The following is a 17,808-nucleotide window of genomic DNA, read 5'->3' as shown; positions in this document are numbered from 1 at the left end:
CACCCAGGAGCCCGGAAATGAGAGATCTTTAATATTATCAATAATAAATGAAATTCTAGTCATGTCGGTGTCATTTAAAATATTTTTCAGACTTCTGTTGAGGAATCGTGTTTAGAGCCAGCTTACTGGTGGTGCAAGAAAACCAATTAAATACCTGTTACAATTGTACTCATTTCATCATTTTTTTAAAGTTTGGTATTGGTTTCATTTATAAAGCTCCTCTCCAGATGACTCTGGACTGCCTCTAATAATCAGAGCCAGACTCATGAAAGATGCACTGTCATTGAGATAAGTGCTCAAGTCACAGCCGGTACAGTGTGGGAGCATTGCCTTGGGAAGAATTTCAGGAAACACTAATTATAGTAGCATTGTCGAAGTGTGTGTAACCTCCAGAGGGACCACTTGTAAGGGCTCACAGTCATGTGGTTGCATAGGTTCTGGTATGCTGATTTTTAAAATGTGTTTCATCACCTCAAGGTTTTATTTCTTTCCTCCCTTTCATCCTGAGAGTGCATCTGGTGACATGTAGTCTCTCAGCATCTGGAAGTATAATTTGTGTGTTCTGGTGTTGTTTTCAGGGCTTGCTGCCTTCAAACCTACTTAAGTTTTTAACTTTATTTGTCTTTAGTTTGGAGGTCTAATTTGCAGGTTAAATTTTTAGGTTTTATATTTTTTAGGGAATTATTAATAATCTATGTTTGGTAGCATTCTAGCCTGTCATGGGGTTGAAGGAGCATTAGTAAGAGCATCTTGCCCAAGGTCATGCAGTTAGAGGTCACATTGGAGACCAAGATTGTTTCATTGGGCAATTTATTAAACATTTCCTTATCTTTTCTTACCCAGCAGTAAAAATGTGAGTAAGAGTCCATATGTGTCACAGGGATGTCAAAAGAATAAAATAATTTTGAATATGTTGCAAGTCTGAATTCCTTAAAAAGAAACACATTTAGTAATGTTATCTGAAAGACTGATTTTAATAGCCATTTCATGAATTCCTCTGATCATTAAAAAATTTGACAGGGATTCATTGTTTCTTGCTCTTTTTGGTGGTGTCTTTTGTCAGTAGGTAAGATTTAGTCTGACAGTTTTAATTAAATAGAGTAAGATGTTTTCAACTTTAGAATAAAAGTGCTGAAGTATTAATGATGGTATTTTAAAAACCTGTATTTTTTAATTTTTACAATTTTATTTTTATTTGAATATGGTTGATATACAGTATTACATTGGTTTTAGGTGTACCTCTTAGTGATTTTACAAGTTTACATGTTATGCTATGTTCACCCAGGTGTAGCTGCCATCTGTCCCTGTTAATGTCACTGTTACAATGTCATTGATGTATTCCTCATGCTGTGCCTTTCATTCCTGTGACTTAATTGTTCCATAACTGGAAGCCTGACTCTCCCTCTCATCCACTCTGCCTAACCCTTCCCCCTGCTCTGCTCTGGCAGCCGTAAGTTTGTTCTCTGCATTTATAGGACTGATTCTGCTTTCTGTAAAACCTGAACCTTTTGATTTTCAGGTTTTGACTTCAATTCATATTAAAAACATTAATATCAAGGGCAAAGTAATTAATACATACGTAAAATATTTCATAGTCCTAGCGTACATTCCTTTCATGATTTCTCTATCTTTGTTTTAGCCAAAGTCATACACTTGCTATCAAAAAATTATGCTGGAAGAATTATAATGGAAAAACTGAACAGAATGAAGCAGAAGGCGCCGAATGGTTACACTTCGCAAGTTGTGGTGAAGATCACACTGTGAAGATATACAAAGTTAACAGACGTGCATTGTGATGGGCTTAATAACTCAGGCATGTGGTCATTGGTGTCTGAAGATATTTATCCTGTAAATAGACGACTTTCTTTACCTTGTAATTTCATCAAATTTCATTTTTAAATCCTAGAGCAGTAGTGCTTACTGGGTCATAGATCCTTTGAAATCTGACGAAAGCTGCACACTCTTTCCTCACAGACAGACATACTCTCATACCCTCAGAACCTGGCCCACACTTTCAGGGATTCAGACCTGCATCCCTGTGTCCCAGATTAAGAACCACTCTTCGTTCTTTTTTTTTTTTTTTTTTAAGATTTTATTTGTCAGACAGAGCATAAACGGGGGAGCAGCAGGCAGAGGGAGAGGGAGAAGCAGACTCCTCGTTGAGTAAGGAACCTGATGGGGTGCTCCATCCCAAGGTCATGACCTGAGCTGAAGACAGAGGCTTAAGCAACGGAGCCACTCTGGCTTCCCCAACCTCCGTCCGTTCTTTATGAGTGAATTTGCCTGATTCTGTGTTATTTTGGGCCTTTTCTTTTCATACGCCCTTCTTTGGGACATTTCATTATTTATTACCCTCTTCAAAGAGAGGACACAGAAAATAAAAAGAGATAAAACCCAGAGTACTCAATTTTTATTTTAACAGCTTTTGTAAATAAACAGACTACACTTTGTGTGGTCTTAACCTTTCTTCCCATGCACACCCACCATTTGCCAGGAATTTGGCAGGCAGTTGTGAATTTGAACTGTAGTCAGTTCTTTCTTCTATTCTTTAAAAGTACACAGATTCTTCTTTTACAGTTGGACTAAAAGCAGACTGTGCTGACATTTACCCTGATAGATGTAGGGGCTGAAAAGGAGAGTTGTGTCTGAATCATCGGAATTGATGTGAAGTCACATACGTGAGTCATGAGAGAAAGGATGCCCCAAGGGTGAGTGTGTAGTGGGAGCAGAAGGAAGAAGAAGATGCTAGGAACAGAATGTTGGGTATGCCAGAAGTTTGGGACATGGGCCACAAGAGTTGGGAGCTTTGGGAGTTGGGTGGAGGGAGGTTAAGCTCAGGGGAAACTGGCATGAGAGTGGAAGCTTTCCCTGACCCAGAGTCATCTGGGAGATAGGCAGTGAAATGAATACTATGCATAATAAATATGCTGGAAGGGGGGGAGGTGAGGACTTTCTTGGTTGGAGTTTGCCATGATCTAATGCGACATTTTGCTTCCAAAGGAGTTGTGATATTTTGTCTAAATCAAGATTTCTAGCATTATCCAGTATTTCTAGAAATACAGAAATATAATTTGAGCTATATAAGTAATTTTTAAAATTTTCTCATAGCTAAATAATAAAAGTAAAAACAAACAGGCAAAATTTATTTTAGTGACATCTTTTCACCCAGTATATCCAAAATAGTATCATTTCACATATACAACATAAAAGATAGTTGAGGTATTTTATATTTTTTTATATAAAGTCCTTATACAATATGAAGTGTATTTTACACTTAGAGCCTTTCTCAGTTTGGACCAGCCCATTTCAAGTGCTCAGGAGCCACATGTCACTAGTGGCCATCCATATTTGGACTGTGCAGTTCTAGACTCTTGAGTCCGTATAAACTTGTCTAATACCCTCAGGCACATGTGTGTGTGCATACACCAAAGCAGGAAGAATCTGAGTTCTCAACCTCAGACCCCAGGACTCCCTGAAGGACGGTTTCCTCGCTTATCAGCTGACGGAGGTGAGTCTTCACCCCCACTGGCATGCAGGGATCCCGTGTGCGCGGGATTCCAGAGCACATTCACTGAACTAACGTGTTTTAGAACATTTTCATGCACAGAACTCAACACCCTAAGCGTCCCTGGGAATAGGCCTAGTCTCAGAGAGTCTGAATTCATGGTTCTTGTTTTAATTTGTCAATTGGGTTTGTATTAGGCAGTTTTCGTAAGTTGTCCTGAAGCGTCTTCCTCGGTAAGCACCGAGTGCTCAGTTCCGTAAGCATCGCGAGGACTTGCTGTACAGGGGGGCACTCTGCACTGTAAGTCATACACATGCGCTGTAGTCTCACACGCCTCTTAATCTTCTAAAGGAGTACCCTTCGGACCATACTGTATTACGAACCACATTGTTCATCATATATAAAGCAAAAAGGATCTCTTAGAACTTTGCTCCAGAGGAGTGGAGGAGGATTTCAGAGGCCCTGCCTTGCCCTGCCCTGCCACCTTCCCCGACCTCTCACTTCTCTGCGTGATTCAGTGCATCAGAGCTCAGATTAATGCCCGGCGCCAGCCTAAGCAGTTGATATCTTCTGACCTACACAACTTTCCTAGACATGGGGAGAGGTAATCGGATTGCTCAGAGTACATTTTTGCCTTGTAAAACACGGAGCCGGATCACTTCCCAGGAGCCTCAGGGGAAGCAGAGTTGGTTACGGATTCCCAAGGGGGAATGTGGGCATTGCGGGGAGATTGCAAACTCAGGAATGAAGTGAAAGGAGAGATTCGTTCTCTCTTAAATTAGTAGTTCTGGCGACCACAGAAAATCCTGGGTGGGTTAAGGAAAGCCAGGCCTTCTGTGAACTACTTTTTGTACAAACCCCTGCGTGTTTCTCAAGGCCCTTAGGTGGGGATTGGAACCTGGACTTGAGGCATCAGAAGCATGTTTGATCCTGGCTCACTCTGGCAGTAAGTATGGGTAAGCAGTTCCCCTCATCTCTGCATGGAGGTAAAACTAGTAGATCAGCCTGACTTCCATTCAGCTGTGTGTGAGGGAAAACGCCAAATGTTCTTTCTGGCTTGTTCAAGGTGGAAGTTTTCTCTCAAAAGGAATCAAGGTAGGGGCGCCTGGGTGGCTCAGCCAGTTAAGCGTCCCAACTCTTGATTTCCACTCAGGTCATGATATCAGGGTCGTGGGATTGAGCCCCATGTTGGGCTCCATGCTGGGTGTGGAGCCTGCTTAAGATTCTTTCCCTCCCTGTGCCCCTCCGTGCTCTTGGGCATGCGCTCTCGCTCTGCTCTCTCTGGGGGGAAAAAAAAAAAGAAATCAAGGTAGGCAGATCAGGATGGGCACCAAGACTTCTCAGCATGATCAGGGACCTAGGCTCTTTTTCTTTGCTGTCTGCAGTCCTCAGTGTGTGGCTTCCTCACCATCCAGGATGGCTGCTTGGACTCTTGCCACGATCTTCACATTCCAACCAACGGAAAGGAAAGACTTATCCCTAGCTTTAAGGAAACTTCTTCGAAGTCCACACAGTTCTGCTTAGTCTCCTTGGCCAGAATTTAGTCTTGCAGTCATACTGCAAGAGCAACTAGGAAATAAATTTTTTTTTGGGGGTGGGGGCACGTGTTCGGCTGGGAATTGAGGTACTTTATTCTGGAAGAAAGAACAAAGAGTCTCCTTTTGTAAAAAAGCCACATTGTAGGGTTGTTTTGAGGACTAAATGAGCTAGCACATGAAAAATGCTAGCTCTGGATATATATAAGACACCAACCATTAGAGGTAAATAAAGCTCAGCTCACGTCACTTCCATAGAGCCTTTATTAATCCCCTTGTTTCAAGTATTCTTTCCTTTCTCTGAATTCCACAGTATTATTTTTAATGGCATTTCTCATTCCCTATCTCTTACTTATATCAATCTTACGTTATGTCAGTTAGATTCTTTCTGTGGTAAGAAAGTTTGCCTCAAAATGATACAGGGAATTACTAGCTCACATAACTGAAAACAACCCAGTGGTAGGACAGAGTTCAAGTGTGGTTTCATCAGGGCACTGTGACCCTTTACTCTGAGCTGAACTCTCCAGGGGTCAGCTTTCTTCCAAGATTGCCCTCCCCCATGGATGAAAGTAGCTATTGAAGTTAGAGATTTCCTTGCTCATATCAAAGGGAATAAATTAAACATTAAGTCCGAGTTTTACTCTGACCCAAACATCCTGAGCTAATCACAATAGGCCATGAGGGAGCAGGGAACCACACACTGAGTGGCTTAGGCCTGCCCATCTGATGTGGCGAGAGCGAATGGACTACTCTGGAGCCGAAGGCCAGCTCGTCCCATTAGGACCACATGGCTGTTGCTGTTGTTGTGGTTTTCCAAAGCAGAATCAGGAGCAGTGGGTGCTGGGTAGGCACCTGATGAACTACTATAGAAGCCTACTAAAGCCTAAACATGGGGCATCAGATTTGTTTTCTTGCTCTCCACAGCATCTAGCACAGTGTGTCTAGTCATGTGTTGTCAAATATTTGCTGCATTTAAGGATGAGTAAATTTGACAACACAGATGGCTGGCTGGTGGAGGAAGGATTCAGTGTAATCCACTAGTCAGTAAATAGGGAAGCTGATTTCAGGTCCTCTCCCTGTCTTGGTGGCGTAAAGGGATAGGGGGCAAAGAGCACGAGGGAAGGTGTCAACACAGAAGGGACCAAGAAGGGGGTGGGGGGCTTGCCCAGCAGACCTGCCCCTGAGTGAACACAGGGAGAAGTTGAGACCTCAGGAAAACAGCCTCAGGAATGTCACCCCTCTGGGTCCACCCACCCTGAGCCTCGTGTGTTCTGCCTTGTACTGGCTGGTGGGGTTTTGTTGTTTTGACCGTTATGGGTTTAGATATAATGGAGCCTTGTTCATGATTCCGAACTACCCTTTCAGCTTCTGTTCACAGAAAAGGTCTTCTGTCCCTGTAGCGAAGGGAGCTTCCTGGGGTTTCTGATCTTTCACTGCTTTCAAGTTGTTTCTCCCCAAACTTCTCTGGCAGGCTCTGGAGAGAAACCTGCTCCATTGCTCACTCTCACTCCTGCTCCGCAGACTGTCTTCTCATTTGTCAGGTGTCAGAGTATCTGGGCTAGCAGGTTCTCATTGTTACGGAAGAATGCATTTCACTCTAGCAGGAAATGATAAATTCACCATCCAAACCAAATTTAGCCTCTGAAACAGCCACCCTTCATCCCAACTACTTGGCAGGAAATTTGATCCATCATAATTTCAGTCCCTAAATACCTCCAGGATCAAGAGGCCTCAGGGGTTAGCCAGTACAAAAACCTCTACCCTTCATCACTGTTGAAGGCGTGTTTTAAGACTTGACCATTATAGGGGCGCTTGGGTGGCTCAGTCAGTTAAGGGTCCGCCTTCGGTTCAGGTCATGGTCCCAGGGTCCTGGGATCGAGTCCCACATTGGGCTTCCTGCTCAGCAGGGAGCTTGCTTCTCCCTCTCCTTCTGCCCCTCCCCTGCTCGTTCTCTCTTTGTGTGTCAAATAAATAAAATCTTAAAAAAAAAAAAAAAAGCTGACCATTATAATGGAGATACCATCCCCACCAAAATAACAAACTGTCTCACTAAGGTCAGCGCACCATCACGTAGCAGCACATTCACTAATCTGATTGGCCCTTGTCCTAACCGCCTGTCAGCCTTAGTACCCCAAGGTGTTGTCCTCTGGCTGTCTTCCTGCCTCTCTGCCTGTACCTTGTCACCACCAGTCAATGGCATGGAGGCAGCCACCACTTACGTGTTGCTCTCCCCAGGGCTTTGCCTCTCCCTGAACACTTGTAGAGCCTAGGGAGTGGCCTTTCCACAAGCTTCTCCCATGAGTTGTGTCTCCAACCCTGACACTGTCCTTCCTGAGCCCCGAGCCCCAATCTCCACTTAGGTGTTCTGAACCGTATTTCCTATGGCAGAGCCCCCTCCTCCCTGCATCCACGAAGGCACCCACTCCCAATAGTGCCAGGCCACCTGAGCCAGCCTTTCCTCAGTCCCCAGGTGCAATCATAGCTCTGTACCATGTGGGCCCTCGTTCCTCCTCACCAGGACTTCTGGCGAGCCTCCCTGCATGCCTCTCAGTGCTGCTGGGGTGTCAGGCATACCTTTGACACAGCCACACTCCTGTAGGGGTTCCTTGGCATCTTCCTGTCCCTCCTGGCTGCAGAGTTTGGCCCCCTCCTTTCCCTCACTCCCTGTCCCCACTCCTTACCCCTGCATAAGCACAGCCTGTGCACCAGCCTCACCAAAGGCTATGCTCCTGTAATTTTCTGAGCCTTTTCGTAGCTCCAGCGTTTGCACACAAAAATGCTGCCCTTCCTCTCTCACCTTCTCTTCAGGACTTCTGGAGTCCTGCGTTGGGGAGGCTTTCTCCCTTACAGCCTCAACCTTTTATGGGAAGCCCTGTTCTCCAGCCCGGTGCAGTGCAGAGGGGGTGATCTAGCTGCGGGCCCATCTCCTTCACTGGGGGCCCCTAGCTGGGGGCCTCTCAGGCACGCTGGCTGCCCAGGACTGAGCAGGTTCCTCGCAAGGAGCAGCTCCCCAGTGAACACTGGCTGGTGCCCCTGCCAACGCCCACTTTCCTCTTCAGTGACTCAGGCCTGGAGATTGCAGAAGGCTGTAGCTGGTCTCCCTACTCCCAGTTCTCAGCACCCCTTCCAGCCTGGTCATGGGCATTAGATCTATCTAAGTCGCTTCCTGGGAGCACTTTTGTGCTCAGAAATTTTCAGAATGAAATTCCAGTCCCTTAGCCTGACTTACAGCCTTCCGAAATCTACCCCCAAACCAACCTTGCCTTCTTCAGTCACTATGATGAAGTTCTTGAACCTAGGTGAGGTTCGGTGGGGGTGAGGTTCGGAGCCGACGGCTAAGAAAGAATTCTTAAGAGTCTTTGGTGCAAAATGGCGGTTTATTAAAGCACAAGGACAGGACCCGTGGGCAGACGGAGATGCTGCCCTGGGGATGTGAAGAGTGGCTGGTTATATACACAGGAGTAGGTGAGGACAAAGGGGTGTTCAGAAGGGCTATTGGGGTAAAGAAGGCTGTCAGGATACTGAAGGCCTGGTTACTATCAAGCCAAGGCCGCTTTCCCTCTAATGAGGCACTAACATAAAGACAATTGGGAGTCTCCTGGTGGAATGTTACATTCCTGCTATCAAGCGTCCTTGTTAGTGAGATTTGGGCTTAGAAGAAATTTAACTTTATTTACTTTTCCTTCTACCTCAGCCTCCTTCAGTTTTGTTTATGGAGGGGAAGGTGACATTAGGCTTGAGGAACTGAGTTATGTGCCTCTGAAAATTGGGCTATTGATAAGAACTTCTTTGTTGTAAATTTGTTGTAGATTTGTTGTAAATCTCAAGGACATTTGTAAACCAAGGGAGACTCTGTCCTGCAGGATTGTGATCTCTGCAAGTTAACTATTTGTTTCTCGTTTATGGCAGTCAGGGGTGCCTGAGGAATGTGACACATATTACGAGGGGAGCGGGTGGAGAGGGGGTACAAGGTGCCAGCTTTTGCTTTGTCCTCAGCCAGCCTCCTGCTCCCTCATCAACTACAGACTTTAATTCTGAGAGGTACCCATCGAACTTCTGCCGAGTGAGGGGATGAAGAATTCGTGAACGAATGCCTTCTGTTTAGTGGAGAGTTTTGCAAAGGGAGTCCATTGCCAGAGGAGCCTGGGGCTGGGGCCCTGTGGAAGTCTGTTAACGTGGGAGCCAGGGGTTTGGGGGAGATCTCATCCAAGCTCCGTGAGCGGCACCAGGGACAGAGCCTCACCTGGGCGGGCAGGGGCGGGGGATTCTAAGTACAAAATCAGGGCCGTTTCATGTTTGCTCAATCTGGCCGGTAGGCACATATTTTTCTTGGTTCCAGGGTGAGAGGGCTATAAGCGGGAGCTGAAGAGCTGTTTCCCTCCGCAGCTCTAAACACTGGGTGCAGAAGCTAGCTTCTTGGGACCTCAGCATGGACTGGCTCCGGCTCCTCCAAGGCCCCAGGGTCAGCAGCTGAGCTGGCTCAGACAAGGCGGGGCCGGCCCACAGCACAGGCCCCAGGAGCCCACCGAGGGATGAACGCAAGTAAGACATTTCACCGACGGAGGCAGGAGGTTCTGCTTTAGGCAGGGTAAGAATGTGCAGTCTGATTTCTGACAGTTTTTCTGGCAGGAGAGGCCTGGGGAATCTTGGCGAAATAAACTTGAGGGTGCCAATTAGAGGCTGAACCTCCTGGCATCCCCCCATTGCTCTCCCTTCTTCACAGGCTCATTGGTATGCCCAGGTCAAAGGCTTGCTCCTTTAGGGTGCCTTCCCTGAACTCCCTAGTTGGAAGTTAGCCCCTCTCCTCTCCCCTGCAAATCTGCATCTGCATCCTGAAGCAGTGGTAGGGCACTCAGGCCACATGGCATATATTATATATATATATATATATGCACACACACACATATATAATTATGCACACACACACATATATATATGTGTGTGTGTGTGTGTCTATTTGTAAAGATTTAATTATTTGACAGCACAAGCAAGGGGAACAGCAGAGGGAGAGAGAGAGAAGCAGGCTCTCTGCTGATCAGGGACCCCAAAGCAGGGCTCGATCCCAGGACCCTGGGATCATGACCTGAATCAAAGGCAGACGCTTAACAGACTGAGCCACTCAGGCACCCCGAAGTTATTTCTTGACTGAATGGTAGGTAGTTCAGTGATTTTTAATGATCCTCAAGAGTTCTGCACTGTACATAAAAGGATACAATTAAAGTGAAAAGGCCATATATAGAATGGGAGAAATATTGCTAATTATTAACCGATAAGGGTTAATATTCAGAATATATGAAGAACTCCTACAACTCAGCAATTAAAAACAAAAAACCAAAAAGCAACCTAATTGAAAAAACCAGCCAAGAACTTGAATAGACACTTCTCCAAAAAAGACATACAAGTGTCCAAAAAGCACAGGAAAGGATGCTCAGTGTCACTAATCATGAGGGAAGTGCACATCAAAACCACCGGGAGATGTCACTTCACACCCAGTGGAATGAGCACTATGAAAAAAACAAGACGAAACACCAAAATTAGTGTTGGTGAGAATGAGGAGAAATTGGAACCCTTTTGCTCTGTTGGAACGTTAAATGGTGCAGCTGCTAATGGGAAGCAGTATGGCAGTTCCTTGAAAATTAAAAGTAGAACCACGACATGATCCAGCAATCCCACTCCTGGTTATATATCCAAAAGAACTAAAAGTAGAGTCTCAAAAGAGGTATTTGTTGTGAACACCCATGTTCACAACGGCACTAGTCACAATAGCCAAGAGGTGGAAGTAATCCAAGTGTCCATCAGTGGATGAGCTGGATACATATAATGTGTATACACACAATGGAATATTCCATCTTAAAAAGGGAGGAAATTCTGACACATGTACAACATGGACGAATCTTGAGGACATTATGCTAAGCGAAATAAGCCAGTCACAATAAAAACAAATGCTGTATGATTCCGTGAATACAGTCAAATTTATAGAGACAAAATAGAGTGGTGGTTGCCGGGTGGGGTGGGGAGTTGTTTTGTGGATAGAAACAGTTTCAGTTTTGCAAGACGGGAAGTTTCAGTTTTGCAAGAGGGGAAGAGTTCTGGAAATTGCACACAATGTAAGTATACTTATCACTATTGAACTGTACACTTAAAAATGGCTAAGTCAGGGGCGCCTGGGTGTCTCAGATGGTTAAGCCTCTGCCTTCTGCTCAGGTCATGATCTCCAGGTCCTGGAATCAAGCCCCATGTCCAGCTCCCAGCTGGGCAAGGAGTCTGCTTCTCCCTCTGCTTCTCCCTCTCCCCCTGCCTATGCTCTCTCTGCCTCTCTCTCTCTCTCTCTCTCTCAGATGGATAAATAAAATCTTTAAAAGAATGGCTAAGTTGGTAAATTTTATTTATATTTTACCACAATTAACAACAACAACAACAAAAGTTCTGCACTGAATTGGTCCATTCAGATGATTCACTAGGCAAGCTTGTCCGAAAGCAGCACCCGGGGGGAGCTGGGATTTGTTAACTTGGCCCCAGAACACCTCTACCAGAGGTAGATACTCCGTACATTCCTAAGGAAGTAAGGAAGGCTCTCACTCCTCAGGGTGTAGTTCTTGGACCTGAGTAACACCATCACCCAGACTCATTAGAAACACAGAACCTCATTAGACACACAGGCCCCAACCCAAACTTAAAAGAATTGGAATCTGCATTTTAATAGTCTTCCAGGTGATTCATGCAAATTAATGCCTGAAAAGCCTGTCCTGTAGGAAATCCTCTCTGGGAAGAAAAACATTAAAGGAGGGGTGAGTGGCACACACACCAGACAGTCCCTGGGAGGACAAACTCTCAGCACTTTCCCAACTTAGACATGGGGAAACTGAGGCCCTGAGGCTTGTACCAGAGAGGCTGCTGGACACATTTTACTGGCAGGGCTCTGGAAGTGGACTTCGCAGGTGCTGACTTGTCCATCTTCTAGCTGTGTGCTCTTGAGTGAGTTACTCTACGTCTCTGACTTAGCTTCTCCACCTGTAAGAGCCACTCCCTAGATCTGCTTATTTAACTGTGGAATAATGAGTACAGGTAACGGTGAACATGTGCCCAGGGCATACCTGCTCTTGTTATTGTTGCCAGAAGTCACATTTCAGGAGAGAGCACAGTGGAGAGGGGTCAAGATGTCACCATTGCTCCGAGTGTAGGCAGAAGGTACGCAGAAGAGGATGGAGGTGGTCAGTGATGTCAGTGAGCAAATTCAGGCATTCATTCATGCATACATTCATTCCTTCCAGAACAAGTATGAATGCTTGTCCAGTAAGGACCTGGAGATCTGGCAGTGAGGAGGATGAGCCTGACCCGTCTGCAGGCAGAGACCACCTAAGCATGGGGACGCCCAGGGAACTGGCTCTTAGAACTGCAGCCCCAAATGGGGAACCTCCGATCATCTTTCACTCCATCCTCGCAAGCGGCCCGATCCTAGGATCACACCTAAGTTCTCCCGCCTTGTACCTGGGCTCTACTCACTCCCGCACTCTGTCCGCACTTCCGACCCCCCGGGCCTGGTCAGCTGCTCGGTACTGAGGCATTGGTGGCCAGAGTCGCGCTGCCTCCCGCACTTAGCTCTCAGGCCCAAGGCGCAGGAGTCGCACGCGAACTACTGTTTCGACGGTCCCCAGCCACGGAGACCGTTAACCAACCTCAGGGATCCCAGGCCTTTTTCCTCTTCCACGCTTCGCTCTGCCGCATTTTCAGACTCGCCAAGCACACACCCCAGTGGGGAGCAGCAACAAGTCTCCTTGCAAGCGCCACGCCCGCGAGGGTCCCGCCGCGGAGAGTGGGGTTCCCGGGTGCCGTGCGGGGCCGGGGACCGGGAGAGTCGGCCCCGGAGGATCGCCGGGGGTCAGGACGCCTCGCAGGAAAAGGCGGTGCGTTACTTCTGCCACCAGGCTCTTCGTGGGACCCTAAATAAGCGAGAGCTTCGTGCTCCACCGGTCTTTGGCGGCATCTCCGTGGGCTCCGCTGGGAAGCTGGGAAGACGGGGACGTCCTCGCCCCGCCCCCAGGAAAAGGGCCGCAAAGAAGTGAAACTCCGTGAGTCAGCGCGCGGGCAAGCGGGGCGGCGGGGCGGGGCGTCGCCCCGGGCCGCGGACCAGGTGCGGCAGGGGCGCGACTGGGGGCGTAGTCGCCGCGCGCCGGCTTCGGCATTTCCCCCGGCGCGGCGACCTGGACGGTGCGGCGGGCGGCCCTGGGTCATGGCCGGCGGGGCAGCGCCCCGGGGTGCCGAGCTGCTGGCTTTCGCGAGGTTCCGGGAGTTGAGCAAGCGGCCGCTCGCCTATGGCTATGGCCCGCGCGGCCTGCGGGAGCTGCGCCAGCGCGAATTCGGCCGCCTGGCAGGTGAGGCCGGCGGGGCACCTGTGTGGGGTGGAGCGCTGGTGTTCTGGGACTGGCGGGGAAGGAGCTTTGGCTCTAGGTGGGAGCACCTCGCCTTGTCTGGGGTACATTTTGGATCGAAAGACCTGGCGGGACGTGTGCACGCATCCGCTTCGTGGACCCAGCTCCCTGAGGTCCCACCTGCAGCCCAAGATTTCTTGCTACTCTAGCTCCTTAGACTTTCCCGTGGTGCAGGACCAGCCTGCGCCTTACTCACCTGTCCTCGCCCTCCGCGGGCCAGGCTTAGTGATTCCTTTTCCCCGTGGGTGCCACGAGACCTCTGGCTCTAAAGGTCCGACTGGAGCCAGGCTTGCAAAATGCACGAATGTCCGGCTCCCCTGACTGGCGTTCAGGTGTTCGCCTGAGGACAGGTGCAGTGAGTGCGTGGTCAAGTGTGCCGCATTGGGACCGCGACTGGGGGGGGGGGGTCGCGGGGTTGGGACCGAGAGGCTACAGCTTCTGGAGACTGAGTTCACAGCATCTTTTATTTTCGAAGTCTCATTTTTCTCACTCGTGCAGTCAGAACAATATCTCTGAACTCTAGCTCGCTGGGGGACTCGCATTAGCAAACCGTGCAGTGTGCGCTTTAAGTAGAGGACAAGCGGGTGAATTGGACATCGGGACCGGGGTCACGTCGTCCCTTTGATTTCCGCAAGGCAGATCAGGCTGGTTAAATTTTAAATGGCGGGGCACCTGGGTGACTCAGTCGGCAAGCGTCGACCTTAGTCTGGGTCACGATCTCAGGGTCCTGGGATTGAGCCCCACATCCGGCTTCCTGCGGGGACCCTGCTTCTCCCTCAGTCGGCCGCTCCCCCTGCTTGTTCTCTCTCTCTGTGTCAAATAAATAAAATTTTTAAAAATAAAGAAATAAATCTGAAATCGAGCTCCATCTGGCCCCGTGGCCTTGCCCAGCAGAGCGAGACGGCTCCCACACTGGTGGGGACTCACTCTTTTGCCAGGGACCTCGTGTGGGGGGTCTTTCTGGAGCCTTAGAACCACCAGCGTGTTGAGCAGGGGTGGACGGAAGTGCACCAGGCACCGGGATTTGAGGTGTACGTTCTCTGCCCTGATCAACAACAAGTGACTGCTCCCCAGCTTGTGGGAGAAGAGCAACAGTGATGTCACAGGTCATACAGTTACCTGCAGCTCATGTCCACTCTTATGTTTGGGATAGTGACTGTTTTGTCCCTTTGGGGGCTTTCAGGGCTGTGGCCTCTCCTCTGTGTATCTCCTGTCTGTATTTTAGTATGGACTCTCAGGAGGGAGAGAAGGAACCTTCTGGCAGCCTCTCAACTACCTCCCCATTCTTCCCAGTGCCACATTCACCCCCGGGGGAGACAGCATCTCACCCCTATGCTTCCGCCTGCTGTCCCTGACAGTTTTTTTTTTTTTTTAAGATTTTATTTATTTACCTGACAGAAATTACAAGTAGGCAGAGAGGCAGAGGGGGAAGCAGGCTCCCTGCTGAGCAGAGAGCCCGATGAGGGGCTGGATCCCAGGACCCCGAGATCATGACTGGAGCAGAAGGCAGAGGCTTAACCCACTGACCCACCCAGGCACCCCCCCTGACAGTTTTTATTATGGAAATTTCCACTCGAGGAATAGACTGGTACAATGAACAGGTGTGCAGGAAGGGAAGGAGGCTCCCTATTCTTTTGAAGGAAATCTCCGAGGCTGTTACCGTGCAGTCCATAATTATTTCTGCACCACACCTGCTTAATCCCCTAATCCCTCCAGTTTTGGTCCCTCACACCCATCACTGGCTGACCTCTCCCCTCAACACTATGCTGGGAAAGTAGAGGGATGTTCTGGGCCCCTGTTTGTTTCACTTGTGTCCCTCAGAGAACAGCACCTTTTCCCTTAAATGTAAAATCTAAATGTGATAGCCAGGATCCGAGGCCGGCCTTCAGAGCCCCTTTAACATCTACTGTACTGTATTCTGTCTGTCAGTCTATCTATCTAGTGCAAGTTCCCAGCATTTCCTCTACATTAATAGTTCAAGTAGATTTTTTTGTGGATTAAATCCATCCCTCCCACAGCTGGGAGTCTTGGAACATATCCACTTTTTTTTTTTTTTTCTCTCATGGGGCAGGGAAAAACAAACAAAACAAAATAACATAACTTTCACCTCCTCTTCTTTTCCCCTTTTTCCTTCCCCTTATAGTTTTTGTGTAGGTTTGAGAATTTATCTGGTTTAAGAGTAGCTCTAGAAAATTACATGCTTAATCTTTAAGTGCTGAAATGTTTTGCCCAACCAGTTGGATGGGAATTCCCTTGTCTTGGTGAAGGGAGACTATTGCATTTTCAGATGTGGTTCAGATGGTTCTTTTTTTTTTTTAAGATTTTATTTATTTATTTGACAGATAGAGATCACAAGTAGGCAGAGAGAGAGAGGAGGAAGCAGGCTCCCTGCTGAGCAGAGAGCCTGATGCTATGTGGGACTCAATCCCAGGACCCTGAGATCCTGACTGGAGCAGAAGGCAGAGGCTTTAATCCACTGAGCCACCCAGGTGCCCTGGTTTAGATAGTTCTTGAAGTCACAGGGTGCTAGTGGATGGCCACTCACCCTGTGTGGGGCTGAGAACTGGAAGACACCCTGGAATTTCCTTCTTAAAGACTCAATGCCAGTGGGTTTGGGGTTCATTTGCCTGCTTCTTCTGTTAATAGCCAAATCTCATGAAGAGTTACTGTGTGCCAAGCACTAAACTGGGCTCTGTATACCAACTCTTTTAACCCCCATCCCACCTGCAGATAAAGTAACAGGGATCCAGAATGGCTGGTGGTAGAGCAAGATTCAATCAAGTTGCCTGACTTGGATTCCTCCCTGTTAACCACGATGCTAGCTGACTTCTGCCAAGATCAGAACTCTACCTAATCTAACACAGCTGCCCAGTTTTGCAAAACTAGTCACTGGACCAAAGGCCAAAGCAGCTTCTCCCAAAAGCTTCCTGGTCCTGCAGAGGACCATGGCCAAGGCGTGCGGTGCTCCCTCGGGGCCCCTCAGATTTCACACATGCAGTGTCTTCACATAAGCATCTCCCTGATGCCCAGGGGTACAAAAGCCTTTCTTTTGGAGTAGGGCATTTGTATTTCTGAATCTTCAGTTAACGAGAACATTATTCTAAAGCTAACTTTTTGGACTAGGTAGTACATTTACACAGCACTCAAAAGGTGCCAAGGGAGGGTAAAGAATGGCCGAGGGGCACCTAGGTGGCTCACTGTGTTGAGCCTCTGCCTTCCGCTCAGGTCATGATCTCAGGGTCCTGGGATTGAGCCCCATATTGGGCTCTCTGCTCAGCGGGGAGCCTGCTTCCCCCCTCTCTCTGCCTATTTGTGATCTCTCTCTTTCTGTCAAATAAATAAATAAAATCTTTAAAAAAAAAAGAATTAAAAAAAAAAAAAAAGAATGGCCAGGGAGCCCCCTCTCCTTCCAGCCACAGCTCTGGTCAGCTCTGAGTTAGCTCCTGCCCCTTACGTCCTGTGTGCCTTTTGAGTTGTTGTTTGTATTTATATAAGTGTGTACAATTTTTTTTTTATTACACAATTCAGCTGTAACATCTGTTACCTGACATAGTTTACATTTATTTGTTCATGGTCTTTCTCTGTTGCTCTCATACTAGCTTCTCTTTGGTCTACTGTTATGTCTCCATTACTTAGAACAGTGCCAGGTACACCGTTAGTACTCAATAAACATTTCTCAAATGTAAAAATACAAGAAACTAGGAAATAAAAGGAAACTTAATTGACCTGATAAAGGCTATCTAAAAAAAAAAAAAAATCCACACCTAACAGCATACTGGCGAAAGACTGATAGCTTTAATGCTACAATCAGGAATAAGACAAGGATATCTGGTTCACCACTTCTACTCAGCATTGTACTAGTGGTTCTAACCAGGACAATTGGGTAAGAAAATAAAATAAAATTTGCTCAAACTGGAAAGGAAGAAGTGAACCATCTCTATTGGTGGATAATACAATCTTGTATATAAAAAATCCTAAAGAATCCAGATATAAAACCGTTAGAACTAAAAAACAAGTTCAGCAAGGTTACAGGATATAAGCACAATATACAAACAGCAAACTGATTTCCATACACTAGCAAGAAAATGAAATAAAGGAAAGCATCAGAAAGAATAAAATACATAGGGATAAATTTATCAGAAGAAGTACAAGACTTAAACACTGAAAACTACAAAATAACATTGAAAGACATAAAGGAAGACCTAAATCATCGGAAAGACACCCTGTATTCAAGAATTTGAAGACTAAATATTGCTAAGATGGCAAAAGTCTTAAACTGACCTACGGATTGAATATCATTCCAACTGAAATCCCAGGTACCTTTTTGCAGCAATTGACA

At 47.2% G+C, this 17,808-nt stretch overlaps 2 protein-coding genes across 2 annotated transcripts in view; both read left to right on the top strand.

Moving 5' to 3' along the window:
- The window catches only part of ELP2 (elongator acetyltransferase complex subunit 2), a 44,597-nt gene extending 41,659 nt beyond the window's left edge, over nt 1–2,938 (top strand). Inside the window, exon 22 of the mRNA XM_032859594.1 lies at nt 1,640–2,938. Within this exon, the coding sequence (XP_032715485.1) occupies nt 1,640–1,796 (157 nt within the window). The 3' untranslated portion in view covers nt 1,797–2,938. The remainder of the gene's footprint in view (nt 1–1,639) is intronic.
- Nucleotides 2,939–13,236: 10,298 nt separating this feature from the next.
- MOCOS (molybdenum cofactor sulfurase) overlaps nt 13,237–17,808 on the top strand; it is a 58,096-nt gene continuing 53,524 nt past the window's right edge. Inside the window, exon 1 of the mRNA XM_032859592.1 lies at nt 13,237–13,412. Coding sequence (XP_032715483.1) covers nt 13,271–13,412 — 142 coding nt within the window. The 5' untranslated portion in view covers nt 13,237–13,270. The remainder of the gene's footprint in view (nt 13,413–17,808) is intronic.

Source organism: Lontra canadensis, unplaced genomic scaffold, assembly GCF_010015895.1.
Source record: "Lontra canadensis isolate GAN:19392208 unplaced genomic scaffold, GSC_riverotter_1.0 scaffold17, whole genome shotgun sequence".
NCBI lineage: Eukaryota > Metazoa > Chordata > Mammalia > Carnivora > Mustelidae > Lontra > Lontra canadensis.
Note: the sequence above shows the minus strand (reverse complement) of the source record. Positions and strands in the feature narration are given on the sequence as shown.